Raw genomic sequence first — 24,301 nt, 5'->3', positions numbered from 1 at the left:
GCAACACTTTTGCGAATGCCTATTTTCTACAGTTGTTAGCGAGGCAACAAGAGGAAGCATTTTCTTGACCTGATTATCAGCAGTGATTATTCACGCATTTAGAGTCTGCAGGAAAAAGATCCACCGAATGGTAGGGATCACAGTGTAATACTGATACTGGATTTGCTTAAAGACATAACTATCAAGATAAAGAGAAAAGGCTTTTGCTTTCGTAGGGGTGACTACAGTGGTCTCGGACAATTTTTGAATTCTATACCATGGGACTAAGTAATGATATTACCGACTGCAAATTGTAAATGGGAAGCATTAACAGTAAAAGGAAGGGATTGAATGACATTGGTCCACTTGACATTAATTATCTAACTGTTGGTGATCCTGCTCAGGTTTCTGGCAAACTAAATAGGTATTTTGCTTCTAGATTCATTCACAAAGGATTCTTTAGGAAAGGGGATGCCAAATGTTTATAAAACTCCAACAGAGAGCCAAATGATTTTGTGGTAATTGAGATGAAAGTGGAATAGAAATTGCTGAACCTAAAAGGCACCTGGGGTGAATAGGATCTACCCAAATATATTAATAGTTGCTGCAAAGGAAGTAAACAAAACCTTAGCCATAATCACAAGACATCTTTGATTCAGATACAAATGATAGAGTGGTTAATGACAGTAATCAGTGTAAGCTACTGCAAAAAGGTCTATATATTTAGGAAGAGAACTGATAACTGGCAGTTGAAGTTTAACATTGACAAATGCAAGGTACTGCATGTGGTTAGCAGTAATCCCAGTTTAACTTACCAACTATGTTTTACTATACTCAGAGTAGAGGAAAATGAATAAGACTTGGGGGTAATTGTGTAGTCAGATATGAAGTTTTCTGAGCAGTGGAGACAGGCTGCCAGGACAGCTGATTGGGTTTTGCCAAAGATATAAAGAACCTTTGCTAATAGGGATAAGAAGGTGATTATCCCATTGTGGTTAGATCTCATGTTGAGTACTGCATACAGGTCTGGGCAGGAACAGCAGTGCATAGCACACACACTTCTTGATTAGACCAGGGTTCGAGCCCATGACCACCAAATACGGAGGATGCAGAAAGGTCAGGAAATGACCACGGCATAACCCCGGAGCAATATGGCCTTAGTTGCTAATGCTCCTAAAGACCAAAATAACAAATAATAAATAGCATACAGCCTCTGGCAGCCTCATTTTAGGAAGTATGTTGATCTGCTGGAATGGGTCCAGAGAAGAGCAACAAGATTGGTGAAGTAATGAAAAGATGATCTCACCAAGAAAGGGTTCATTTCCCTAAATTGCAGCATCTGGAAACTAGGCACCTGTGAAGTATCTAATTGAGGTGTTTAAGGATTTGAATGGATTGAGCAGGCTGAATGCTGATGACACTCTTCCTCTGACTTCTTTTTCAACATTGGACCACTGGTGCACACTTCTCATCTAGTTACAATGGAGAACCATTGATTTAGGGCATCCTTAATGACAATCCTTACCTTGACATTTCCATTTTTGGAATGCTCCCTGTTTTCCATATTGTATCCATTCTTCTTGGTTTTTCTTACTGGAACAGGTGTGTTGGTCTCTCAAACAGTAGCAACACTTTTGTGAATGCCTGTTTTCTACAGCAGTATGTTAGCGAGGCAACAAGAGGAAGCATTTTCTTGACCTGATTATCAGCAGTGATTATTGCTGCTGGTGTATCAAGTGTGCAATTGCAGATATCAGTACTCGATCTATCTCTGCAAAATGATGATGATTGATATTGGACAGATGGCCTTTTATTTGGTCCAGTAAGGCAATTTTTTCAGCTAGTGATAAATCTTTACATGGCTGTTAAGGGTCTGAAATTTTATAAAATTAAAATAAAAAATTATCAAAAATCACAGCACTGAAAAATCTGTGCACTTCCTGATTCAGCATTGGTTCAGTATGAACAATAACACAAGTGCACACAACTGACACTAATTAGAGACTGTATGCTCTGAAAAGGCAAAGCAACAGTGAGACAAGTGATGAGTCATTCACATGCAACAACTAGAAGGGTATTGGTGTGCTGGTAAATTTTTAACACCCTCTGACCTCTTTGGAAACTATGTGGTGGTTTCTCCCTTTGTGAGAATCCCCCCCCCCCGAAAGTATAAATGAATTCCATTACAGTACAGTATCAGCAAACATCTGCTTAAATTTGCCTGGGCTCTATCAGGTTCATTACAATTCTAGAAATGCAAAATCTTTGACAGACATCAAGCATGGGCATGTCATTATCTTAAGAAGCACAAGCCCAGGCAAAATTAAGCAGAAATTGTTAGTATAGATACTCCCTACACAGGGTGCTGAAATGAATGCATCTCTGCTGAATTTTGTGTCACCACCTTATCGCCCAAATGCCACTAGCCATTGTGGATTTAAGTGCACGCTGCTCTACAGTTCATAGGCGTTATCAGTTTAATGAACAACTGGCTGCAAAAATTCTTGAAAATATAGCAATCGGCTTGAAGAAAGTGAAAGGAGAAAGAAGAGGACGAATACACAAAACCGGGCTTCCTGTCTGCCACAGTTGTGTAAATGTACCTCAGGGGTAATCTCGAGTGCTGCAGTCTCCTGCCCCCGATTAAACAGCATGTTGTCCCAGTTAAGTGAAGAAAACCCTAGCTATTTTCTTGATTAGGTTCTGTTCTTTAAGGTTTGTCCCAAATAAACTGCTGCCCCAAATAACCATGAAACTACTGTACTGCTAGGTCCTCTTCCATATTTGGATGGGGGGGAAACAGTTAGTATGGAGATTAAGCTAAAGAGAGTTATGTGAATTATTTTTCTTAATGCTATATGAAAGACATTTGTTCATTTGCTGTTTTAAATGCTCTAACTTTATTTAGCCTTCTGTGTGGCCAGATTATCACAAGAATAAAGAAAGCCCTGGAGAATTGTGGTTAGGTTTGCTGAAATTCTATACAGAAGAATTTGACTTTCAGAACTATGTAATATCTATACGACAGATAGCTCACTTAACCCGCTTTAAGAAATTGTGGAACACAAAAGAAATTGCAATTGAGGGTAAGTTTTAATTTTTATGCCTCTAGTTTATAAATTAATCGGAATCATTTAGCATTTTATATGGTTCCACTGATCTTGTTGTTTTCATTATAATTTTTTCTAGTAGTTTTTCTGCTGGACCAGTCACCCGTTAGGTCTTCTTTTTAGGTGCATTAACATATATGTATAAAGTACCTGTTTGTCCTCACCATGTCCATCCAGCCATCTGTCTGTCTGTCAGCATGAAATAACTCAGCTCCCACTGTATGAATTTTTATGAAATTTTATATTTCTCTGTTTTAGAAAGATTCGTTGAGCTATCCCATATTTCGTTAAAATTAGACTAGTAGATATCTGGCAGTTATTATTATTTTATTATTTTTTTTTTTCTTTCATAGATGTCACTTAGGCTCTCACTGTATCATACATATATTGTAGCTAGAGCAATACATATTATGTTTTTCTCTGTGTGCTAATTAAAGAAAGTAATTAGAAAAATGGCAGATGTGCAGATACGAAATATTCTCAGTTCCAGCATAAGTTGTTGCTTTTTGCTTATATATATTTTTTTTTTATCAGTTTACAAAATATAGAAATCATGAATTATTACTATTTGCTTATTATTATGTTAATTAAAAGAAATGTTTAAATATGTATTGTATTTCAATTGTTACTAAAATCCAGGAACAAATAAAAAAACTGCATTATGAAAACATTACCAGTCTTCTATGATTGTTTAATTTATTAAATCACAGAGATTGAAATACATGTTGCAGCATTACTCACTGTTGATTATAAAGTATTACAGAATGTGGAGTGAATTTTATTAGCATTAACAGAGGCATATGATGCAAGAAAGCAAGCTTAAACAGCATCACAAAAAAAAAAAAAAAAAACTTTCCTATTTCACCTATTCATTCACTAAAAAATTTGTCTAGTTCTGCCTTGCATTTATTTAATCTGTCAACTTACACGACAGATGGAAGTTTGTTCCAGCAATCAACCACCTGCTGGCTAAAGACAAATTTCCGCACATCTATTCTACTACTGTCTTTCCTCAATTTGAATTTATGCCCTCTCAGGCAATTATTCTGAGCCAGACGAAGAATCCCATCAGCATTGAGCATGCTCAAACCATTCAAGGCTTATACACTCAATAAGATCACCTTGCAGGTGCCTAATCTCCAGATCCTGTAGTTTTCAGAATTTAGGCCTTTCTTGGTAAGAGCAACCCTTTGTTCCATTCACCAATCTTGTTGCCCTTCTCTGTACTCGTTCCTGCAGCTCTACACCATTCCTAAAATGAGTACTTGAGTACTGCACATAGGATCCCCAGTCCTGTATGCAGTACTCAAGGTGTGGCCTGACCATTGCCTTATACAAAGGAATAATCGCCTCCTTATCCCTGCTAGCAAAATTTCTGTATATTATTGACAAGACCCCATGAGCTACTCTTGCAGCCCATCTGCACTGCTCAGAAAACTTCATATCTGACTGTACAATTACCCCCAGGTCTTTTTCATTCTCCACTAGCCTGGGTGTAGTACCGCACAGTTCGTTCATTACGCTGGGGTTACTGCTACCCATATGCAGTAATATGTTATAAAATATGTGCAATAAAGTGAAAACAGTTACTTTTATATATTATTAGTTAGTCAATTACTAATTAACTGTTACAAGGTAATTCTTTATTTACTTTTTTCTTCTGTTAGTGAAGAAAAAGGAAATAATTGAATTAATTTCTTCTTCTTCATCTTCAAGAGGAGTGTTTCCATTTACAATGGGTTTCCTCAGCCTACAAGTTATTTCTTGTTAGGAATTTTTTCCTGCCATAAAGTGCGGTTCAAGGTGTCTTGGTCGATTAAGCCTCAGGCTGTCATGCACTCCCGTACTCCATCCATCCATGTCCTCCTAGGTCTTCCTCTTCTCCTTCTTCCAGGAGGTATCTATTCCAGGATAGCCTTTGGATATCTGTTTTCTTGCATCCGTTTTACATGTCCATACCATGTTAGATGCTTTTCTTTAATGGTGTCAATAATAGACTTTTTCACTTCCATTTTTTCCCTTATGTCTTCATTCTGTTTTCTGTCTCTTCTAGAAGTTCCTGCTGAGCTTCTCCAAAAATCCATTTCTGTGGAGAGCAATTTGTTTTCCGCTCGCCTATTCAATGTCCAGGTTTCCGTTCCATACAATAGAAGACTTTGTACAATCGTTCGAAATATAAGTTTCTTTGTTTTATGTGGGATATTTTTGCTACACAGAACAGAGTTTAACATGCCGATAGCCTTTCTGCCATCTGTAATTCTCTTATTGATCCTGCTTGGGATGATCCATCGCTTTGTAAGATTGATCCCAAATATTTGAATTTATCAACTTGTTTGATTTTAAAACCTGCAATATTTAGAATGTGTCCTGGCCCTGAAGACAATTTCAGTCTTGCTAAAATTGATTTTTAGACCCCATTGTTTATATTCCTCAAACAATGACGACATGCATACTTTGCATCTTCTAAGTCTTGTGCTATCACCACCTGATCATCTGCAAAAAGTAAATTGAATTAATTTTACAAATAAAAATCTGACATGCCTTAAGTATAATACACTGTATACATTAACTAGCTTGTTTCTTTTATCCTCTCCATAGCACACTCCTGCCTCCTACCCTTCACTTTATGCCACACAATTGTAGTTATGCACACCATGTGGAAAAGACTTTAGTTCTTTACATGTGACCAGCTGTGTTCAGAAATATTCTTTCAATAGAACTAAGGCCGCAGCACAGAACTAAGCTAACCAAATTGGATAAAGTATGGGCAAACTCTTATCACTCTATTAGACCAGAGCAGTTGTTACTCATATGAGCTGGGAGATTATCCACGTTGGCAAGGTTCTCTGCTGTGTTTATCAGGGAAACAGAATGCAGTGATAAATGTACTACTGGAACAACTTTGAAGATAGTGTCAGACAAATTAATAACAGTTTTCCCATATCAAACTATTTTTATATGTTTTCATTATTTGTAAGAATAAAAAGCTGTGAATACTGCAAAATTAATATTCTATTGGTTTTTATTGACTTAAAGAAAATAACGGGGGGAGCATCTGTTTTTTATGGACAACGTGATTAACGACCACTGCTGTTAATATTTAGAATGTGTCTTGAGCCCACTTGTCAGCCTCCATTGACAAGTGGGCTTAAGACACATTCAAAATATTAACAGCAGTGGTTGTTAATCATGTTAAGGTGTATTAGAAGACAGTAGCAGTATGTTCTGAGTCATCATAGAGAGCAGTTCTGTTTCTAAGAGTGAATCTGTAATTTTGCAGTTGTAGGTGGTTTACCTCTTTGGAAGTAGTGAAGATGAGCAGTTAAAAAAATTATACTTCCTGGAAGTTAAGTAAAATCCAAGAACACTGAAATCACTGATACTTTTGAGGTGCAACAGTTCACAACAGTTAAAGAAAATGGCTGAAATAGGAGATATTCACAGATTTGTTTGTTTTGTCTGAAAGTCATGCCAAACAGAGGAAAGACATAATGGAATAAAAACAACTGGTAGGACTGTAAGAAGGAAATTAGTCAAATTTGTATCATAAAATTGAGAAACCAGTTCTCATTAAAGAACAGAATGAGGCATATGTTATACAAGCAAAACAGTATATGCACATTAGTTTAAGGAAAAGTGGCAGCAGTTGCTGTAGAATTTTTTGCAGTTTCAATGAATCTTTATGTGCTTCATTGGGCCAGTCATGATCCTGAAGGTTTCCCACATGTGTGATTGTTCCACGAGATATTTTTCAGCTAGTGGTATGGAAATAATGAAGTTCTCTGACAGCACTCTAAATTCCATAATATTCAAAGACATTTTTCCTTCAGAAATGATACCATCAGGTAAATAGGTATTCAACAATGGAGAATTCATTTTTTTTTTTAGGTGACTACTCCCATATCGAAGAGCATTAAGACCTTTTTTTTTGTGTCATCCAAAAATGATAAAACGGTATCTTGGTCTAGTTATTCACCAGATTTGAACCCAATAGGAACTGTGTGATGTAGTTTGGAGGGAAGGGAGGGGATAATAAAAAAAATCCTCATTAAAAAAAAAAAAAAGAAGTTAATGGAGGCAGTAATTAGAGATGTGGTATGGTATTGTGAAATAGTGCAAGAAATATCAAAACCTCATATTTGTGCCCAAACATTAAAAATATTGAACATTTTTTTTATCAAAGAAAATATTAATTATTAATTATGGCTTCAAGTAATAAAACCTCTTTAAAAACTGATATTATTTAGCATTAGCATTAGTAGAGGCATTTGATGCAAGAAAGCAAGCTTATGCAGCATCAGTCAAAAAAAAAAAAAAAAAAAAAAACACTTCCACTTCACCCCTCTATTCGTTCAAAATACCTGTTCAGCTGAGCCTTAAACTTATTTAGCCTATCAACTTCCATGACAATGGATGGAAGTCTGTTCCACCAACCAACAACCAGCTGGCTAAAGGCAAATTTCCGCATATCTATCCTACATCTGTCTTTCCTCAATTTGAATTTATGCCCTCTCAGGTGATTATTCTGAGCGAGAGGAAGAATCCCATCAGCATTGAGCATGCTCAAACCATTCAAGGCTTTATACACCTCTATCATATCACCTCGCTGGTGCCTAGTCTCCAGACACTGTAATTTGCAAAACTTAAGCCTTTCTTCGTAAGAGCAGCCCTTTGTTCCATTCACTAATCTTGTTGCCCTTCTCTGTACTCGTTCCAGCATCTCTGCATCCTTCTTGAAATGAACCTCCTCCAGACCTGTATACAGTACTCTAGGTGTGGCCTGACCATTGCCTTATATAAGGGAATAATCACCTCCTTATCCCTGCTAGAAAAATTCCTATATATCATTGACAATACACCATGAGCTACTCTTGCAGCCCGTCTGCACTGCTCAAAGAACTTCATATCTGCCTGCACAACCACCCCCAGGTCCCTTTCATTCTCTACCACTGTCAGTGTAGTACCACAGAGTTGATTCGTTGCTCTGGGGTTGCTGTTTCCCATGTGTAGTACTTTACATTTGTCAATGTTAAACTTCATTTGCCACCTCTCAGCCCATCTGCTCAACCTTTCCAGATCCTGTTGCAGCAGCATAGTGTCAGTAGTGTCCTTGACAACCCTGCCAACCTTTGTATCGTCTGCAAACTTCGACATTAAGCTTGATATACCATCATCTATATCATTTATGAACACAGAAAACAATAATGGACCCAACACTGAGCCCTGAGGGACTTCACTAATAACATTAGTCCACGACGAGCAGTGTCCATTGATTACCACTGTCTGTCTTCTCCCCCTCAGCCACCCCTTTATCCGCAACAGCAATTTGCCTCCAATGTCACACTGCTCCAATTTGTGCAGCAGTCTTCCATGTGCAACAGTATCAAAAGCCTTTCTAAGATCCAAGTATATAATATCAAAGTTATTCCCTGCATCCAGTTCCTTTGTGACTGCATCATAGTATCCAATCAGATTGGTCAAGCAAGACTTCCCCTTAACAAAACCATGCTGTGTCCGAGCTATAACTGAAGTCTTGTCTAAATGATCCTGCAGTGCTTCTTTAACCAGTGCCTCCATTAATTTTCCTGGAACAGAAGTTAAACTCACAGGTCTATAATTACTTTTGTCAGCCTTTGATCCTCCTTTGTGAATTGGGGTCACATTTGCACATCTCAAGTCTGTGGGATGGTGCCTCCATAGCATGTCGGAAGGAGCAGCAGTGCGTAGCACACGCTTCTTGATTAGACCGGGGTTCGAGCCCGTCACCACCAAATACGGAGGATGCGGAAAGATCAGGGAATGACCACCGCACCTGAGCAATATGGCCTTAGTTGCTAATGCTCCTAAAAACCAAACAACAACAACATCCAGTCTGTGGGTACCTCCCTTGAGTCCAAGGAAGCTCTCATAATTATGGCTAAGGGTTTGCTTACTTCCTCTGCGGCCTCCTTTAATATAACTGGATAGATCCCAGGTGCCTTTCTTGTGTTTATCTTCAACAATTTCTCCTCCACTATACTCCCAGTTATTACAAGATTCTCTAGCTTACTGCTAGAGTTGAATACACCTCTGGCTTTCCCCTTGCTAAATAACTCCTCATGTCTGAATGTCGATGCAAAATATTCATTTAGTTTGTTAGCTACCTGAGCAGGATCATCAACAGTTGACCCATCGATATCAAGTGGACCAATCTGATTCATCCCCTTCCTTCTAGAGTTTACATAAGTAAAGAACTCTTTGCTGTTTTTCTTTGCATCCCTTGCCAAAGATTTCTCGTAATCTGCCTTCGCCTGCCTAACCTCCTTTGTAACTTGGTTTCAGATCAACTTGTAACTCTCATAGGCTTCTGTGTCATGTGTTAATTTGTATGTATCCCATGCATGTTTCTTCTCTGCCATATGCCTCATCAGTTCATCTGACATCCATTTAGGCCTAAACCTTGAACAATATTTCTTAGTTGGTATGTAAAGCCTGGTAGCTTCCAAGATAAGTTCTTTGAATGCTTCCCATTTTGCATTTGCTGTTGGTAACATCATCAGTTGGTCCCACTGTATAGAATTTAAATACTGTCTCAGTCCATCGTAGTCGCCTTTACGAAAGCAATAACCCTTCTCTTTACCCCAAATGGTAGTTACCTCTTTGAGTAATTCCCACTTCAGCACACTGTGATCACTCCCACCTAGTGGTTCATTTATCTGCAGATTCTTAATGCACGAAGTATCACTGCTGATAATCAAATCAAGAGTATTTCTCCCTCTAATTGCCTCCCGAACATGCTGATGTAGAAAACAATCATCCAATAAATCCACAAAAGCCTTGCTAATGTGTGAGTGACCATCCCCCAAATTCCAGTCAATATCTGGGAAATTAAAATCTCTCATTATAAGACTCTGTGATTTACTGGCCCACTCTATTTCCCTGTACAGTTTCTTATTATACTCATCAGAGTCATTAGTCCTATAGCACACTCCTACTCTCAATTTTGATCTCCCAATGCTTATGTCACCAAACTGACTCGACACTGCACTGTCCAGCGATGTCGACTGGCTTCACTTCCTTGGATTTTATGTATTTCTTAACTAATAGCATAACCCCTCCTCCCTTCCTATCCAGTCTATCCTTTCTGTAGACTTTGTACTCCCCAAATTCCAGTTCTGTATTCCTTATATCTGTGTGACACCACGTCTCTGATATCCCAACAATATCTGCCTTTGATGTTTTGAGCAATACCTCAAATTCATCAAATTTATTTACTAAACTCCTAGCATTGGTGTACACGCAAGTATACATGCACCTATATCTATTCTTAGCTACCCTAACACAACTCGTGTGTTTTCTTGTACCGCAAGGCGCCTCCGTAGCCAGGTGGGAAGGAGCAGCAGTGCGTAGCACACGCTTCTTGATTAGACCGGGGTTCGAGCCCGTCACCACCAAATACGGAGGATGCGGAAAGGTCAGGGAATGACCACCGCATATCCCGGAGCAATATGGCCTTAGTTGCTAATGCTCCTAAAAACCAAATAACAAACAACATTGTACCGCAATGACTCCCAGCAGTCTCTGAAATATCCTGCATCTTGTTTTTCAGGCTTCTGCTCATTCCAATAGAAGCAGTGCAAGAATCTCTTTCACCTCTGCCAGTGGCTACTGTTAATCTATTCGTCTTTGTCTCCCCCCCAAGCTAGCAGTTTTCCGACCCACCTAACACTGCCTCGATAGCATCAGCAAATATTCTTGCACCCTTTCTATTTAAGCGTATCCCATCCCTGTAGAAGCAATCTCTCCTGTTAACAAGTACAGTCCAGGCTGAAAAAATTCTACCCCTTGAGCCTTGCACAATCTTTCCAGGGCCGAATTGATTGACAAGGCTCTCATCATATACTCCCTCCTATTGTGTCTGGGCAGAATTGCAGACACTTTCAAATTCAATCCTATTTCGTGGCTTTTTTTTTCAACAGTGACCTGTACTTGTTAAGCAATTCTGCCGGTCTCGTACTCTTGATATCATTAGTGCCAACGTGTACAACTATATCACCTTTTATGCCCTTAAAAGATGATATGTGCTCTACAACGTCATCATACCCCGGTCCTGTTCCACCTATCCTTTTTACAAAGCATGTTCCCCGTTTCCCTGACAATAGAGTCACCAACAACTACTAGTTCCTTTGGGACCAGCACATTCTGCCTTGGGGGTTGCCGCTGTGTTGCGCGATGACCAAGTGCAAGCTCTGGCGTTGATGGGCCCCTCAATTTAGTTCCTTCGAGGGCATCCACCCTGTCCTTCAAGCTCTCATATAGGCCCATAAGAACGCTGAGTTGTTGCCTGATTTCGATACACTCCTTGCATCGCGCGCACACACAAAGACATCCCCCATGGCAATAGCATGTCCTAATTTGATGTTATTTTGTCCATTAGCAGCAATATATGCCTGTTTTTTTTTTTTTAACAAAATATAAGTATTTTCTTCAGTCCATTGCACTTCTAAGAATATGAATAATTTTGTAATGCCTGCAAGTCCTTTTTCATAAAAAAAAATATGTATTTTTTTGAAAAACAAAGTTTGAGCAAATTACAATCATTGTATGTACCTTCAATATTAGAAGCTTAAAAAATGAAGACATGGAATTAGCAGAAGAGCTACGTCAATATAATGTCAGAATTCCAAGTATTACAGAAACTACAGTATAAGGATAAATACAGAAGAATTACGGCTAAACAGTAATAATGAATTAATTTATCAAAGTAAAAGACAGTAATGTCGGGTGGGTAAAGTGCCTGCCTGGCGACACAAAGGTCGTGGGTTCGAATCCCGCCTCGGCCTTGGATAACAGTAGTGCAAAAACCTTGGGAGGTGCATTATGGCCACAGAAGCCAATGCGCCAACAACAACAAAAAAAAAAAAAAAAAAAAAAAAAAAGGTCACATTTTAAAAGTAAAAATTGACAGTTTTAATGTCCATGATCTATTCTCATGACCAAAATCTAATGTTGGGGTGGGGCTTAACAAGGAAGCAGAAACAGGAGGAAAAATCTTGTGAGAGGCCTCAGGAGCCAACTCTCACTCAGTATGTGTTATGCGCTTTATTGTGAGAGCATACATTTTCCGTTTATGGATGCACAGATTTACTGCTAGGATGTTTACAATTTGGATAATCAACCCTATGAAAATATGACTTTTCATAAGGGAATTGTTAATGACTATAATTAAAAATAGCAAGAGCTTAAAATTGTTAATAGATGGAAGAAGGTCTTGACTTTATCAAACAGGATTGAGTTACTGGATAAGCTTTCAAATGGAAAGAGTTTAGCATCAGTTGCAAACATTTACAAAATCAAAAAATCAATTGTCTGGTTTTTTAAAAAATTAGAAAAAAATTTAAGATGCAGTGTTTCTGAGAGTGCACCTATTGCAACAAAGGTAAGTTCCATAACACAGACTTAAAAAATGGAAAAGGCATTGACTGTAATGATTGAAGATCAGATGCAGAAAAATTTTTATTTAGTTCAATGAATCTGGTGAAAGCAGTGGTAACACAAGTTTTTCAATTAGAAAAGGCTGGTTCAGAAATTTTAAAAACTGTTTTACCCTCCACAATGTGAAGCTTATGGGTGAATCTGTCAGCATATTTTGTAGCTGTAGAAAGTTTTCTGGAAAAATTAAGAAGAAAGTTGTTAGTATTAGTAGTAGCAAGTGATACAAAAAAAGTAAAGCTTATTCAGCATCAGCCAAAAAAAAAAAAAAAAAAACAGTCCCATATCAACTGTTGATCCCATCCAGTAGTTTGTCTGGTTTGAATTATTCACACTGTCAACTTCCACAACAGGTGTAAATAAACTTCTTTCAAAAATCAACCACTTCTGTTCTGCAACCACTCTTCCTGAATTTGAATTTATGCCCTCTCATATGTATAGTATTAGCATTAGTAGAGGCATATGGAGCAAGCTTATATAGCATCAGCCAAAAAAAACATTTCACACGTCCAGTTCCTCCTTGAATTTATTTAAGCTATCAACTTCCAGTGACAGATGAAAGTTTGTTCTAGCAATCAACAACCTGCTGGCAAATTTCCGCACATCTGTTTTATAACTGCCTTTCCTCAATTTGAATTTATGCCCCCCTCAGATTTGTAATCTGAGCAAGTAGAAAAATCCCATCGGAATTGAGCCTGCTCAATCCATTATAGGCCTTATACACCTCAATCAGATCACCTCACAGGTATGTGAGGTGATCTGATTGAGGATGCTGCAATTTGCAGAACTTAAGCATTTCTTGGTAGGACCACTGCTTCGTTCCCTTCACCAACCTTGTTTTCCTTCTCTGTACTCACTCAAGTAACTCTACATCGTTCCTAAAATAAGGCCTACATACCTGTACGCAGTACTCAAGGCGTGACCTGACCATTAACAAAGGGATATACAAAGGGATAATCACCTTCTTTTCCCTTCTAGCAAAATTCCAGTATATCATTGAAAATACTCCATGACCTGCTCTGGCAGCCTGTCTGCACTGTGCAGAAAACTTCATATCTGACTGCAACAATTACTCCCAGGTCTTTTTCATTTTCTACCACCCTCAGTGTAGTACCATACAGTTGGTACATTTCTCTGAGGTTACTTCTACCCATATGCAATACTTTGTATTTGTCAATGTTAAACTTCAGTTGCCACTTCTCAGCCCAGATTTTCTAGATCCTGTTGCAGTAGCACACTACCATTACTGTCATTAACAACCTTAGTATCATCTACAAACTTCAACATTCAGTCTGATGTACCTACATGAATATCATTGATAAATATACAAAACAAAGTGGGCCCAACACCAAACCCCGAGAGACTCCACTAATAACATTAGTCCACGAAGAGCAGTGTCCATTGATTACCTCTCTCTGTCTTCTCCCACTCAACCACCCTTTGTAGCAGCTTGCCCAATTTGTACAGTAGTCTTCCATGCATTACAATGTAAAAAGCTTTCCTGAAATCCAAGTGTATGATATCAAATTATTTTTTGCATCCAGTTCCTTTGTAACCACATCATAGTATCCAATCAAATTTGTCAGACAAGACTTTCCCTTAATGAACCAGTGCTCTGTCTGAATTATTAATACAGTCTTGTCTAGATGATCCTGCATTGCATCTTTAACCAGTGATTCTATTATTTTTTCCGGAACAGAAGTTAAGCTAACTGGTCTGTAATTACTCGTGTCACCCTTAGATCCCCATTTGTGAATTTGCGATATATCGCACATCTCCAGTCTATGGGGACCTCCTTTGCTGCCTCCTGTAATATAACTGGATAGATCCCATCCACCCCAGGTGCCTTTCTCATGTTTAAATTCAACAATTTCTCCTCCACTTTGCTCTCAGTTATTACAAAATCATTAAGCACCCCGTTATAGTTTGATAAACTTCTGGCATTTCCCTCCCTTAATAACTTCTCTTGTGTAAATGTAGATGCAAAATACTCATTCAGATTGTCAGCTACCGGAGCAGGATCATAAGCACTTGAATCATTGATATCAAGTGGACCAATCTAATTAATCCCCTTCCTTCTAGAGTTTATGTAACTAAAGTTCTTGCTGTTTTTTGTCATGCTTTTCCAAAGATTTCTTGTAATCTGCCTTTGCTTGGCTAACCTCCGTTGCGACTTGATTACAGACTATCTTATATCTACCATAAGCTTTTGTGGCACCTGATAATTTATATGCACCCCATGCTTTTTTCTTCTCTGCGTGTCTCTCATTAGTTTTTGTGACATCATTTAGGCCTAAACCATGAACAGTATTTTTGTAATCTGTATGAAAAGGCTAATAGCTTCCTTAAGGAAGGATATAAAGTTACTGGAACGAGTAACTTTATATAGAGAAGGGCAACAAGGTTGGTGAGAGGAACAAAGGCGTTCTCTTACCAAGAGAACCCTTTAAATTCTGTAAGTTTCAACATCTGCAGACTAGGCACCTGCAAGGTGATCTGATTGAGGTGTACAAGGCCTAGAATGGTTTGAGAAGGCTCAATGCTAATGGATACTTCTACTTGCTGAGATTAAGAACCTGAAGGGGCATAGATTCAAATTAAGTAAAGACAGAATAAAAGACAGACAGTTGTAGAATAGATGTGCGATAGTTTGCCTTTAGCCAGCGTGTAGTTGATTGCTGGAGCTGTTATTGTGGAAGTTGATAGCTTAAATAAATTTAAAGCTGAACTATACAAACATTTGGAGTGACCAGATTAGTGAAATGAGAAATTTTTTTTTTTTTTTTTTTTGGCTAATGCTAATTACTTCATTGAATGCTTCCCATTTAGAATATGCTGTTGGTAACATCATTAGTTTGTCCCGCTGTACAGAATTTAAAAATTGTCTGAGACACGGACTACTGAAGTCACCTTTATGGAAGCAAAAACCCTTCCCTTTACCCCTGATGATAGTTTCATCTTTGAATCAATCCCGCATCAGTACACTGCGATCACTACCACTTAGTGTTTCCTTTATGTGCAAATTCTTAATGCATGAATAATCACTGATGATAACCAGATCAAGAGTATTACTCCCTCTGGTTGCCTCTCGAACATGTTGCTGTAGAAAACAGTCATCCAATAAATCCACAAAAGGCTTGCTATTGTGCAAGTGACCAATCCATAAATTTCAATCAATATCTGAGAAGTTAAAGTCCCCCATTTTTGGACAATTTGATTTATTGGCCACTCGCTTTCTCTGTACAGTTGTTCATTGTATTTATCAGAGTCATTAGGCCTATAACACACTACTACTTTCAGCTTTCCCAGTGCTTATTTATTTATTTATTTTTTTTTTTTTTTTTGTTAGTTGTTGGCGCATAGGCTTCTGTGGCCATAATGCACCTCCCAAGGTTTTTGCAGTACTTTGATCCATGCCCGAGGCGGGAATCGAACCCGCGACCTTTGGGTTGCCAGGTAGGCACTTTACCCGGTCGGCTGCCCAGTGCTTATATCACACCAAACTAACTCAACATTGCACTAACCATCTATGTCAACTGGATGCACTTTCTTACATTTTATGTGTTTCTTAATTAGCAGCATAACCCCCTTCCTTCCTATCCTGCATGTCCTTCCTGTACACATTGTACTCCCCAAATTCCAATTTTGTGTGACACTACAACTCTGCTATCCCAACAACATTCACCTTTTATGTCTTGACCAGCATTTCAAATTCATCAAACTTATTTACTGTACTCCTAGAATTGATGTACGTGCCAGTATGCATGCACCTATTCTTAATCTTAGTTACCCTAACACAGCCCATGTATTTTTTTGTTCTGTGATGATCAGCACCATTCCCTGAAAACCCAGCACCCGTCTTCCATTCTAATAGAAGCAGTTCAAGAATGACTTTCACCTCTGCCTGTGGCTGCTACTAATCTTTTAGTCTATGAATCTCCCCCCCCCATTTTTTTTTTGTTCCGTGATGATCCCCACCATTCCCTGAAAACCCCTTCACCCGTCTTCCATTCTAATAGAAGCAGTGCAAGAATGACTTTCACCTCTACCTATGGCTGCTGCTAATCTTTTAGTCTGAATCCCCCCCCCTCCAAGCTAGCAGTTTTTTGACGCACCTAACACTGCCTCGAAAGCATCAGTAGGTATTCTTGTACCCTCTCTGTTTAAGCACAGAGCATGCTGAGAAAAATTCTGCCCAATGAGCCTTACACAATCTCTCTAGGGCGGAATTACCTGACAAGGCTCATCGTGTTCTCCCTCCTACCTTGTCTGGTCAGAATTGCAGATACTTTCAAATGTAACCCCAACTCACCACTTTTTTTCTATATTGACCTGTACCTGTTAAGTAAGTTACAAGATTAGTGAATGGAACGAAGGGTTGCTCTTACAAAGAAAAGCTTAAGTTTTGCAGATTACAGTGTCTGGAGACTAGGCATCTGCGAGGTGATCTGATTGAGGTGTATAAAGCCTTGAATGGTTTGAGCATGCTCAATGCTGATGGGATTCTTCCTCTTGCTCAGAACAGTCACCTGAGAGGGCATAAATTCAAATTGAGGAAAGACAGTTGTAGGATAGATATGTGTGGAAATTTGCCTTTAGCCAGCGGGTAGTTATTGGTGGAACAGACTTCCATCTTTTGTTGTGAAAGTTGATAACCTAAATAAATTTAAGCTGAGCTGGACAGGTATTTGGAACAAATGGAGGGGTAAAATGGGAGCAGTTTTTTTTTTTTTTTTTTTTTTTTTGGCTGATGCTGTATAAGCTTGCTTTCTTGCATCATATGCTTCTACTAATGCTAATGCTCAAGTCTGCAGATCTTTCTCTCTTAATGCCATTAGTGCCAACACGTACAATAATATCATTCTTTGTGCCCTTAAAAGATGATATCCGCTCTACAGCATCATCAACTTTTGTCCCTGGGAGACATACCCTGGTCCTATTCCACCTAGCCTTTTTACACCGTATATTATTATTAGCCATATGGTGCAAGGAAGCCTGAAGCTTATGCTGCACCAGCCGGAAAAAAAAAAATTCTGAAATACCCCGAGAGAGAGAGAGAGAGAGAGAGAGAGAGAGAGAGAGAGAGAGAGAGAGAGAGGTAGAAGGGAATCACCAAGAAAAAGAAGAATGATGATATCCAGCTCACATCTGGTGAGTATGCCAAGCCCATACTCTCCAGATGTGAGTCCCTAGGGTATATTACCCGTCTCCTTGACAATAGTCACCATCAATAACTAACTCCTATGGAAACAGCACATTCTGCCTTAGTGATTGCAGCTGTGTTGCTTGATGCACAAGACTGAGCTCTGGCATTGAGTTGGGCAGCTGAGAGCTTGATGGGTCTCCCATTTTAATACCTTCAAGGGTATCTACCTGGCTCTTCAAACGCTCATAAGCACCAACCAGAACTGAGTTGGCACCTAATTTCTTGACACTCTCTACACCTAGCATACACAAAGACATCCTCCTTGGCTAGATCATGTCCTGTTCGAGAAAGTTCCTTAAACATTTCACAATCTGCACATTTTTTTAGGCAGTGATGCATTGGAGAATTGCTCCCCCCACTCTGTTCTTCCCCCGAGTCACATCACTCCTGCTAATTTTTGCCCGTTGCTTTACTGCTCTAGTCTCTGGCATGATATTGTTTACTATTTATTAACAATGACAGTTAATAAGATTAATAAATTTAATTAATTATCAGTACTGCACTATCTAATAGATTCCTAAATGTAGGGATATATATTATACTATATAGTTTTATGTTAGAGCAACCTATTTATCAGAATTAAAAATTTTAATTCCTTGCCATTCACTCTATACTATAACAATGGCTGCAATATTCAAACGAAACAACAGTTTTGCGTATATTAAATAGTAACCTACAAAAACTGTATCTAAATTTAAAATAAAAATATCGAGCGTAACTAGAACTGTAAAACTACTTATAAAGTACAATATACAATGTACAATTAAGTAAATAAAATGGCAAACACTTATGCTTTTTTGGAGCTTGTAATTCACAGCTGAAACTTGTAAAGACAGTCAGTGCAAAAGATGGAACAGACTTCCATCTTTTGTTGTGGAAGTTGATAGCCTAAATAAATTTAAGGCTGAGCTGGACAGGCATTTGGAACGAATGGAGGGGTGAAATGGGAGGGTTTTTTTTTTTTTTTGGCTGATGCTGCATAAGCTTGCTTTCTTGCATCGTATGCCTCTACTAATGCTAATCCCATCAGCATTTTGCTTTCTCAATCCATTCAAAGCCTTAAACATCTCATTCAGATCACCTTGCAGATGCCTAGTCTTCAGATCCTGCAGTTTGCAGAACTGAAGTCTTTCTTGGTAAGAGCACCCCTTTGTTCTGCTCACCAATTCTACTTTTTGTCTCTGCACCCATTCCAACCTTCCTAAAATATGACCTCCAGAACTGTATGCACTACTCAAGATGTGACCCGACCATTGACTTATACAATAGGATAATCACCTCCTTATTCCTGCTAGCCAAATACTTGTGTATTATTGACAAAACCCCATGAACTGTCCTGGTGGCCTGTCTGCACTGCTCAGAAAACTTCGCCTGAGTGTAGTACCGCACAGTTTTTACATTACTCTGTGGTTACTGCTACCCATATGCAGTACTATGTTATAAGATATGTGCAATAAAGTGAAAACAGTTACTTTTATATATTATTATAATCAATTACTAATTAATTGTCACATTTTCCATTACCCTGAGTGTGATACCACACATTTGGTACTGCTTACTGCTACCCATATGCAGAACCTTCCATTTGTCAATGTTAAACTTCAAGTGCCATTTCTCAACCCATCTGCCAAAAGGCAAATGGATAACCCTTACTTAGAATTGTTAGTGGCCTGTACAAATTAGTGCCCGCAGATATTTTTTTGGTTTAGCTGAAAGCAAAACCAACTTATGCCTAGAGGCCTAAAATAAAATAAAGCATACTTACCTATAAAATTAAGGTCCAACAAAAAACTGTTGAAGCTTTGTACCTTTAGTATGAACTTAAATACAGTTGGTGTATCCTAAACTTTAATGTACAAGGTCTGTTCAAAACCTTTTCTGACTGCTGTGATATAGTGACAATAAGCATACTTATGTGGTAAATGTCAATTCCTTTTTAAATAATATTCTTAGCCCTATAATTTTTCCACACTTAGAAGCACTTCTGGAAAGCCGATTTCAAAATCAGCAATAGCTGAACCATTGTATTACTCTTTATTGTTTGCACATCATCAAATCAATTCTTTTCAGGTGTTTTTTTTATTTTTTTTTTAATTTTTATTTACTTTTTTTGTATTTTTCTTTATTGTTTGTACTTTTATATTTTATTTCTCTTTATTATTTGTACTTTTATATTTTATTTCTCTTTATTGTTTGTATATCATCAAATCAATGTCCTTTCAAGTGATTTTTCCCCTTGCTCCCACTCTAAGAAACAAAATAGTAGTGATGATTGTCATGGCACATTACTGTAGTGAACCATCCAGTCTGGAGTTCTGCTTTTCTGATCTTTTCTTTGAACCAAATCATGGTGTAACCTGAAAACTTTGTGAAGTACAGCTCTTTATTAATTGTATTTCCCTCTGGAGCAACTTCATCATTTAGTTGAGAGTCATCCCTGTCGTAAGTCACTTCTGCTGTCCACCATCAATTTCATTCTTCTGGATCTCATGTAATTTTCTGTCCAAGTGCAATACTTCTATGTCTCAAAATATCTTAACAGACTCTAATAGTGCCTGGAAGCCCATGCTTAAGGTTTCAGACATCATCTTTTCACAAGATACTCCAATAACCTGATTGTAAACTAGTCATTCAAGAAAGTACATCTGGATCCTGCATCCAGTCTTCCCTTCTCTGCCGAGTCTCTGATAATAGGCATTAATGGATTCGTCAGAGCATTCTAGGCATGAAAACATAGTCTGAAAATTTTTCAGCACTATTAACTTCCTTGAGAAGTGATCAATCTGAAAAATTTTTCAGTCTGAAAAATTGTTAATTTAATTCATACCCTTCCTTGAAGATGATTTTTAACAACTATCAGTCATTTTCTAATTGTCATACTATTCTTTTCAGTCTTTCAGCATCATTAATAAATGCATATGTGAATTCTCTCTCTCTCTCTCTCTCTCTCTCTCTCTCTCTCTCTCTCTCTCTCTCTCTCTTTTGAAAAGGTGGGAAGAGATTGTGGGTTGAAAAGCAACACATGTTCATCAGATGTCTGAGCAATTATTGCTGTGGAATCACTGGTAGGAATGTTTGCTTTATTTGCATTCAAAACAATGTTTCTTTTAAGGCAAATAACAACAAAGGGAAAAGTGTAACATTGAATATCAAGATAAACATTTCCTAAAGGAAACAGAATAAACATTTGTTTTCCTTTCAAGTAAGTCAAATCCTGTCAGCCATAGGCAGAAGCAAAGCCACAGTATATCTTTGTCGATGATGGTTGTCATGTCCATGCAGTGTCGAATCCGGTAAGAAGGTCAAGCTGCCCATCCCGTTCTCGGGGTGGGATATGTCAGCTGGCAGCAGGAACCCACCAGGCGAATGTGGGTTCCTGCTGCCATATGCAAAGTACTGCATATGGGTTACTTCTACCCATATGCAGTACTTTGCATTTGTCACTGTTAAACTTCAGTTGCCACTTCTCAGCCCATCTGCCCAAATTTTATAGATCCTGTTACTGTAGCACACTGGCAGCCAGTCTACACTGCTCAGATTAGCATTAGTAGAGGCATTTGATGCAAGAAAGCAAGTTTATGCAGCATCAGCCAAAAAAATAAATCAATAAATAATAAATAAAAATAACCACTTCCACTTCAACCCTCTGTTCGTTCGAAATACCTGTCCAGCTGAGCCTTAAACTTATTTAGGCTATTGACTTTCAGGACAAGGGATGGAAGTCTGTTCCACCAACCAACCACCCGCTGGCTAAAGGCAAATTTCCTCACGTCTATCCTACATCTGTCTTTCGTCAATTTGAATTTATGCCCTCTCAGGTGATTATTTTGAGCAAGAGGAAGAATCCCATCAGCATTGAGTATGCTCAAACCATTCAAGGCTTTATACACCTCTATCAGATCACCTCGCTGGTGCCTAGTCTCCAGACACTGTAATTTGCAAAACTTAAGCCTTTCTTCGTAAGAGCACCCCTTTGTTCCATTCACTAATCTTGTTGCCCTTATCTGTACTCGTTCCAGCATCTCTACATCCTTCTTGAAATGAACCTCCTCCAGACCTGTATACAGTACTCTAGGTGTGGCCTGACCATTGCCTTATACAAGGGAATAATCACCTCCTTATCCCTGCTAGAAAAATTCCTATATATCATTGACAATACACCATGAGCTACTCTTGCAGCCCGTCTGCACTGCTCAGAAAACTTCATATCTGCCTGCACAACCACCCCCAGGTCCCTTTCATTCTCTACCACTGTCAGTGTAGTACCACAGAGTTGATACGTTGCTCTGGGGTTGCTGTTTCCCATATGTAGTACTTTACATTTGTCAATGTTAAACTTCATTTGCCACCTCTCAGCCTATCTGCTCAACCTTTCCAGATCCTGTTGCAGTAGCATAGTGTCAGTAGTGTCCTTGACAACCCTGCCAACCTTCGTATTGTCTGCAGACTTGGACATTATGCTTGATATACCATCATCAGTATCATTTAGAAATACAGAAAACAATAATGGACCCAATACTGAACCCTGAGGGACTCCACTAATAACACTAGTCCACGATCAGCAGTGTCCATTGATTACCACTCTCTGTCTTCTCCCCCTCAACCACCCCTTTATCCATAGCAGCAATTTGCCTCCAATGCCACACTGCTCCAATTTGTGCAGCAGTCTTCCATGTGCAACAGGATCAAAAGCTTGTACTCTGTAAAGTTTTGGAAAACTCATTTTAGGAAACTCACTGTTGGAAAAGGTGCAAAGAACAACAAGATTAACTAGGGGGCATGAAAGGATATTCCTACCAAGGGACTGGAGTTCTGTAAATTGTTTATAGAAACTAGTCTTCAGTTAAGTGACAGAACTTAACTTAACCATTTTAAAAACTAAAGTGTTTAAAATGGTGAAGTAAACATTGATGATACGCCTTCTATTCACAAAAAGGGTGTAAATTTAAACTGGAACTGTTACAGAATACACTGTAGAAATTTGTTGCATTAAGCTAAACAGCAATCAATTACTGGAATAAACTTCCACCTGTTGATGTGTAGGTAGGTAAATTGAATAAATTTAAGGAAGTTTAGACAAATTAGTATTATTATTTGTTTTTGACTGGTGATATATATAAAGCTTTATTTTCTTGCATCATGTTGCAGTACTAGTACTAAAATAGACAATATCGGACTGTTCAAAAATGCAGTTTCAAAATAAAAAAAACGTTATTTGGTTTTTTTTTTTTAGGAGCATTAGCAACTAAGGCCATATTGCTCCTGGGATATGCAGTGGTCATTCCCTGACCTTTTTGCATCCTCCATATTTGGTGGTCACGGGCTCGAACCCTGGTCTAATCAAGAAGTGTGTGCTACGCACTGCTGCTCCTGCCCACCTGGCTACAGAGGCACCTAATAATAAAAAAGATGTGCAAATGTTCTTCACAATATATTTGTCTAGGTGACAAGGAAGGTAAGAACAGAAGGACTTCTTTATTTATATAAACTCTAGAAGTAAGGGGATGAATCAGATTGGTCCACTTGATAACGATGGTTCGATTGTTGATGATCCTGCTCAGAAAAATGATAACCTGAATGAGTATTTTGCATCTACATTCACAAATGAGGGGTTATTATTATTATTATTATTATTATTATTATTTTTAAGGGAGGAAAATACCAGAAGTTTATCAAACTGTAACAGGGTGCATAATGATTTTGTAATAAATGAAAGCAAAGTGCAGGAGAAATTGTTGAAATTAAATATAAGAAAGGCACCTGGGGTGGATGAGATCTATCCAGTTATATTAAAGGAGGTGGCAAAGGAAGTAAGCAAACCCTTAGCCAAAATTATGAGAGCATCCTTGTACTCAGGAGAAGTCCCCACGGACTGCAGATGTGCAAATGAATCCTGAATTCACAAAGGGGGAAACTAAGGACGACCGAGTAATTACAAACCTGTTAATTTGACTTCTGTTCCAGGGAAAATAATGGAGTCACTGGTTAAAGAAGTATTGCAGGATCATCTTGACAAGGCAGCAGTAATAATTCAGCACAGCATGGGTTTGTTAAGCGAAAGTCTTGTCTGACAAATTTGACTGGATATGATACAGTTACAAAGGAACTGGATGATTGTTGTTGTTATTTGGTTTTTTAGGAGCATTAGCAACTAAGGCCATATTGCTACGGGGATATGCGGTGGTCATTCCCTGACCTTTCTGCATCCTCTGTATTTGGTGGTCACGGGCTTGAACCCTGGTCTAATCAAGAAGCGTGTGCTATGCACTGCTGCTGCTCCTGCCCATCTGGCTATGGAGGCGCCAGGAACTGGATGCAAAAAACAATTTTGATATCATATACTTGGATCTTAGGAAAGCTTTTGATACTGTTGCACATGGAAGATTACTGCACAAATTGGAGCAGCGTGGCATTAAGGGCAAAAGGCTGCTTTGGACAAAGGGATGGTTGAGTGGTAACCAATGGATGCTGCCCTTTGTGGACTAATGTTAGTGGTATTGGGCCCACTGCTGTTTTGTATGTTTATCAATGATAT

The 24,301-nt window shown here is 38.5% G+C and overlaps 1 protein-coding gene across 1 annotated transcript in view; it reads left to right on the top strand.

Annotated features, from left to right (window-relative positions):
- LOC150077612 (terminal uridylyltransferase 4-like) overlaps positions 1-24,301 on the top strand; it is a 753,631-nt gene that overhangs the window by 598,241 nt on the left and 131,089 nt on the right. The window contains exon 20 of the mRNA XM_090385959.1: positions 2,888-3,065. Coding sequence (XP_090242085.1) covers positions 2,888-3,065 — 178 coding nt within the window. The remainder of the gene's footprint in view (positions 1-2,887; positions 3,066-24,301) is intronic.

The sequence above is a fragment of the Mastigoproctus giganteus genome, chromosome 12 (genome assembly GCF_048544385.1).
Source record: "Mastigoproctus giganteus isolate SK-2022 chromosome 12, ASM4854438v1, whole genome shotgun sequence".
Taxonomy (NCBI): domain Eukaryota; kingdom Metazoa; phylum Arthropoda; class Arachnida; order Uropygi; family Thelyphonidae; genus Mastigoproctus; species Mastigoproctus giganteus.
The sequence above is the reverse complement of the archived record's forward strand: the minus strand, read 5'-3'. Positions and strand labels throughout refer to the sequence as shown.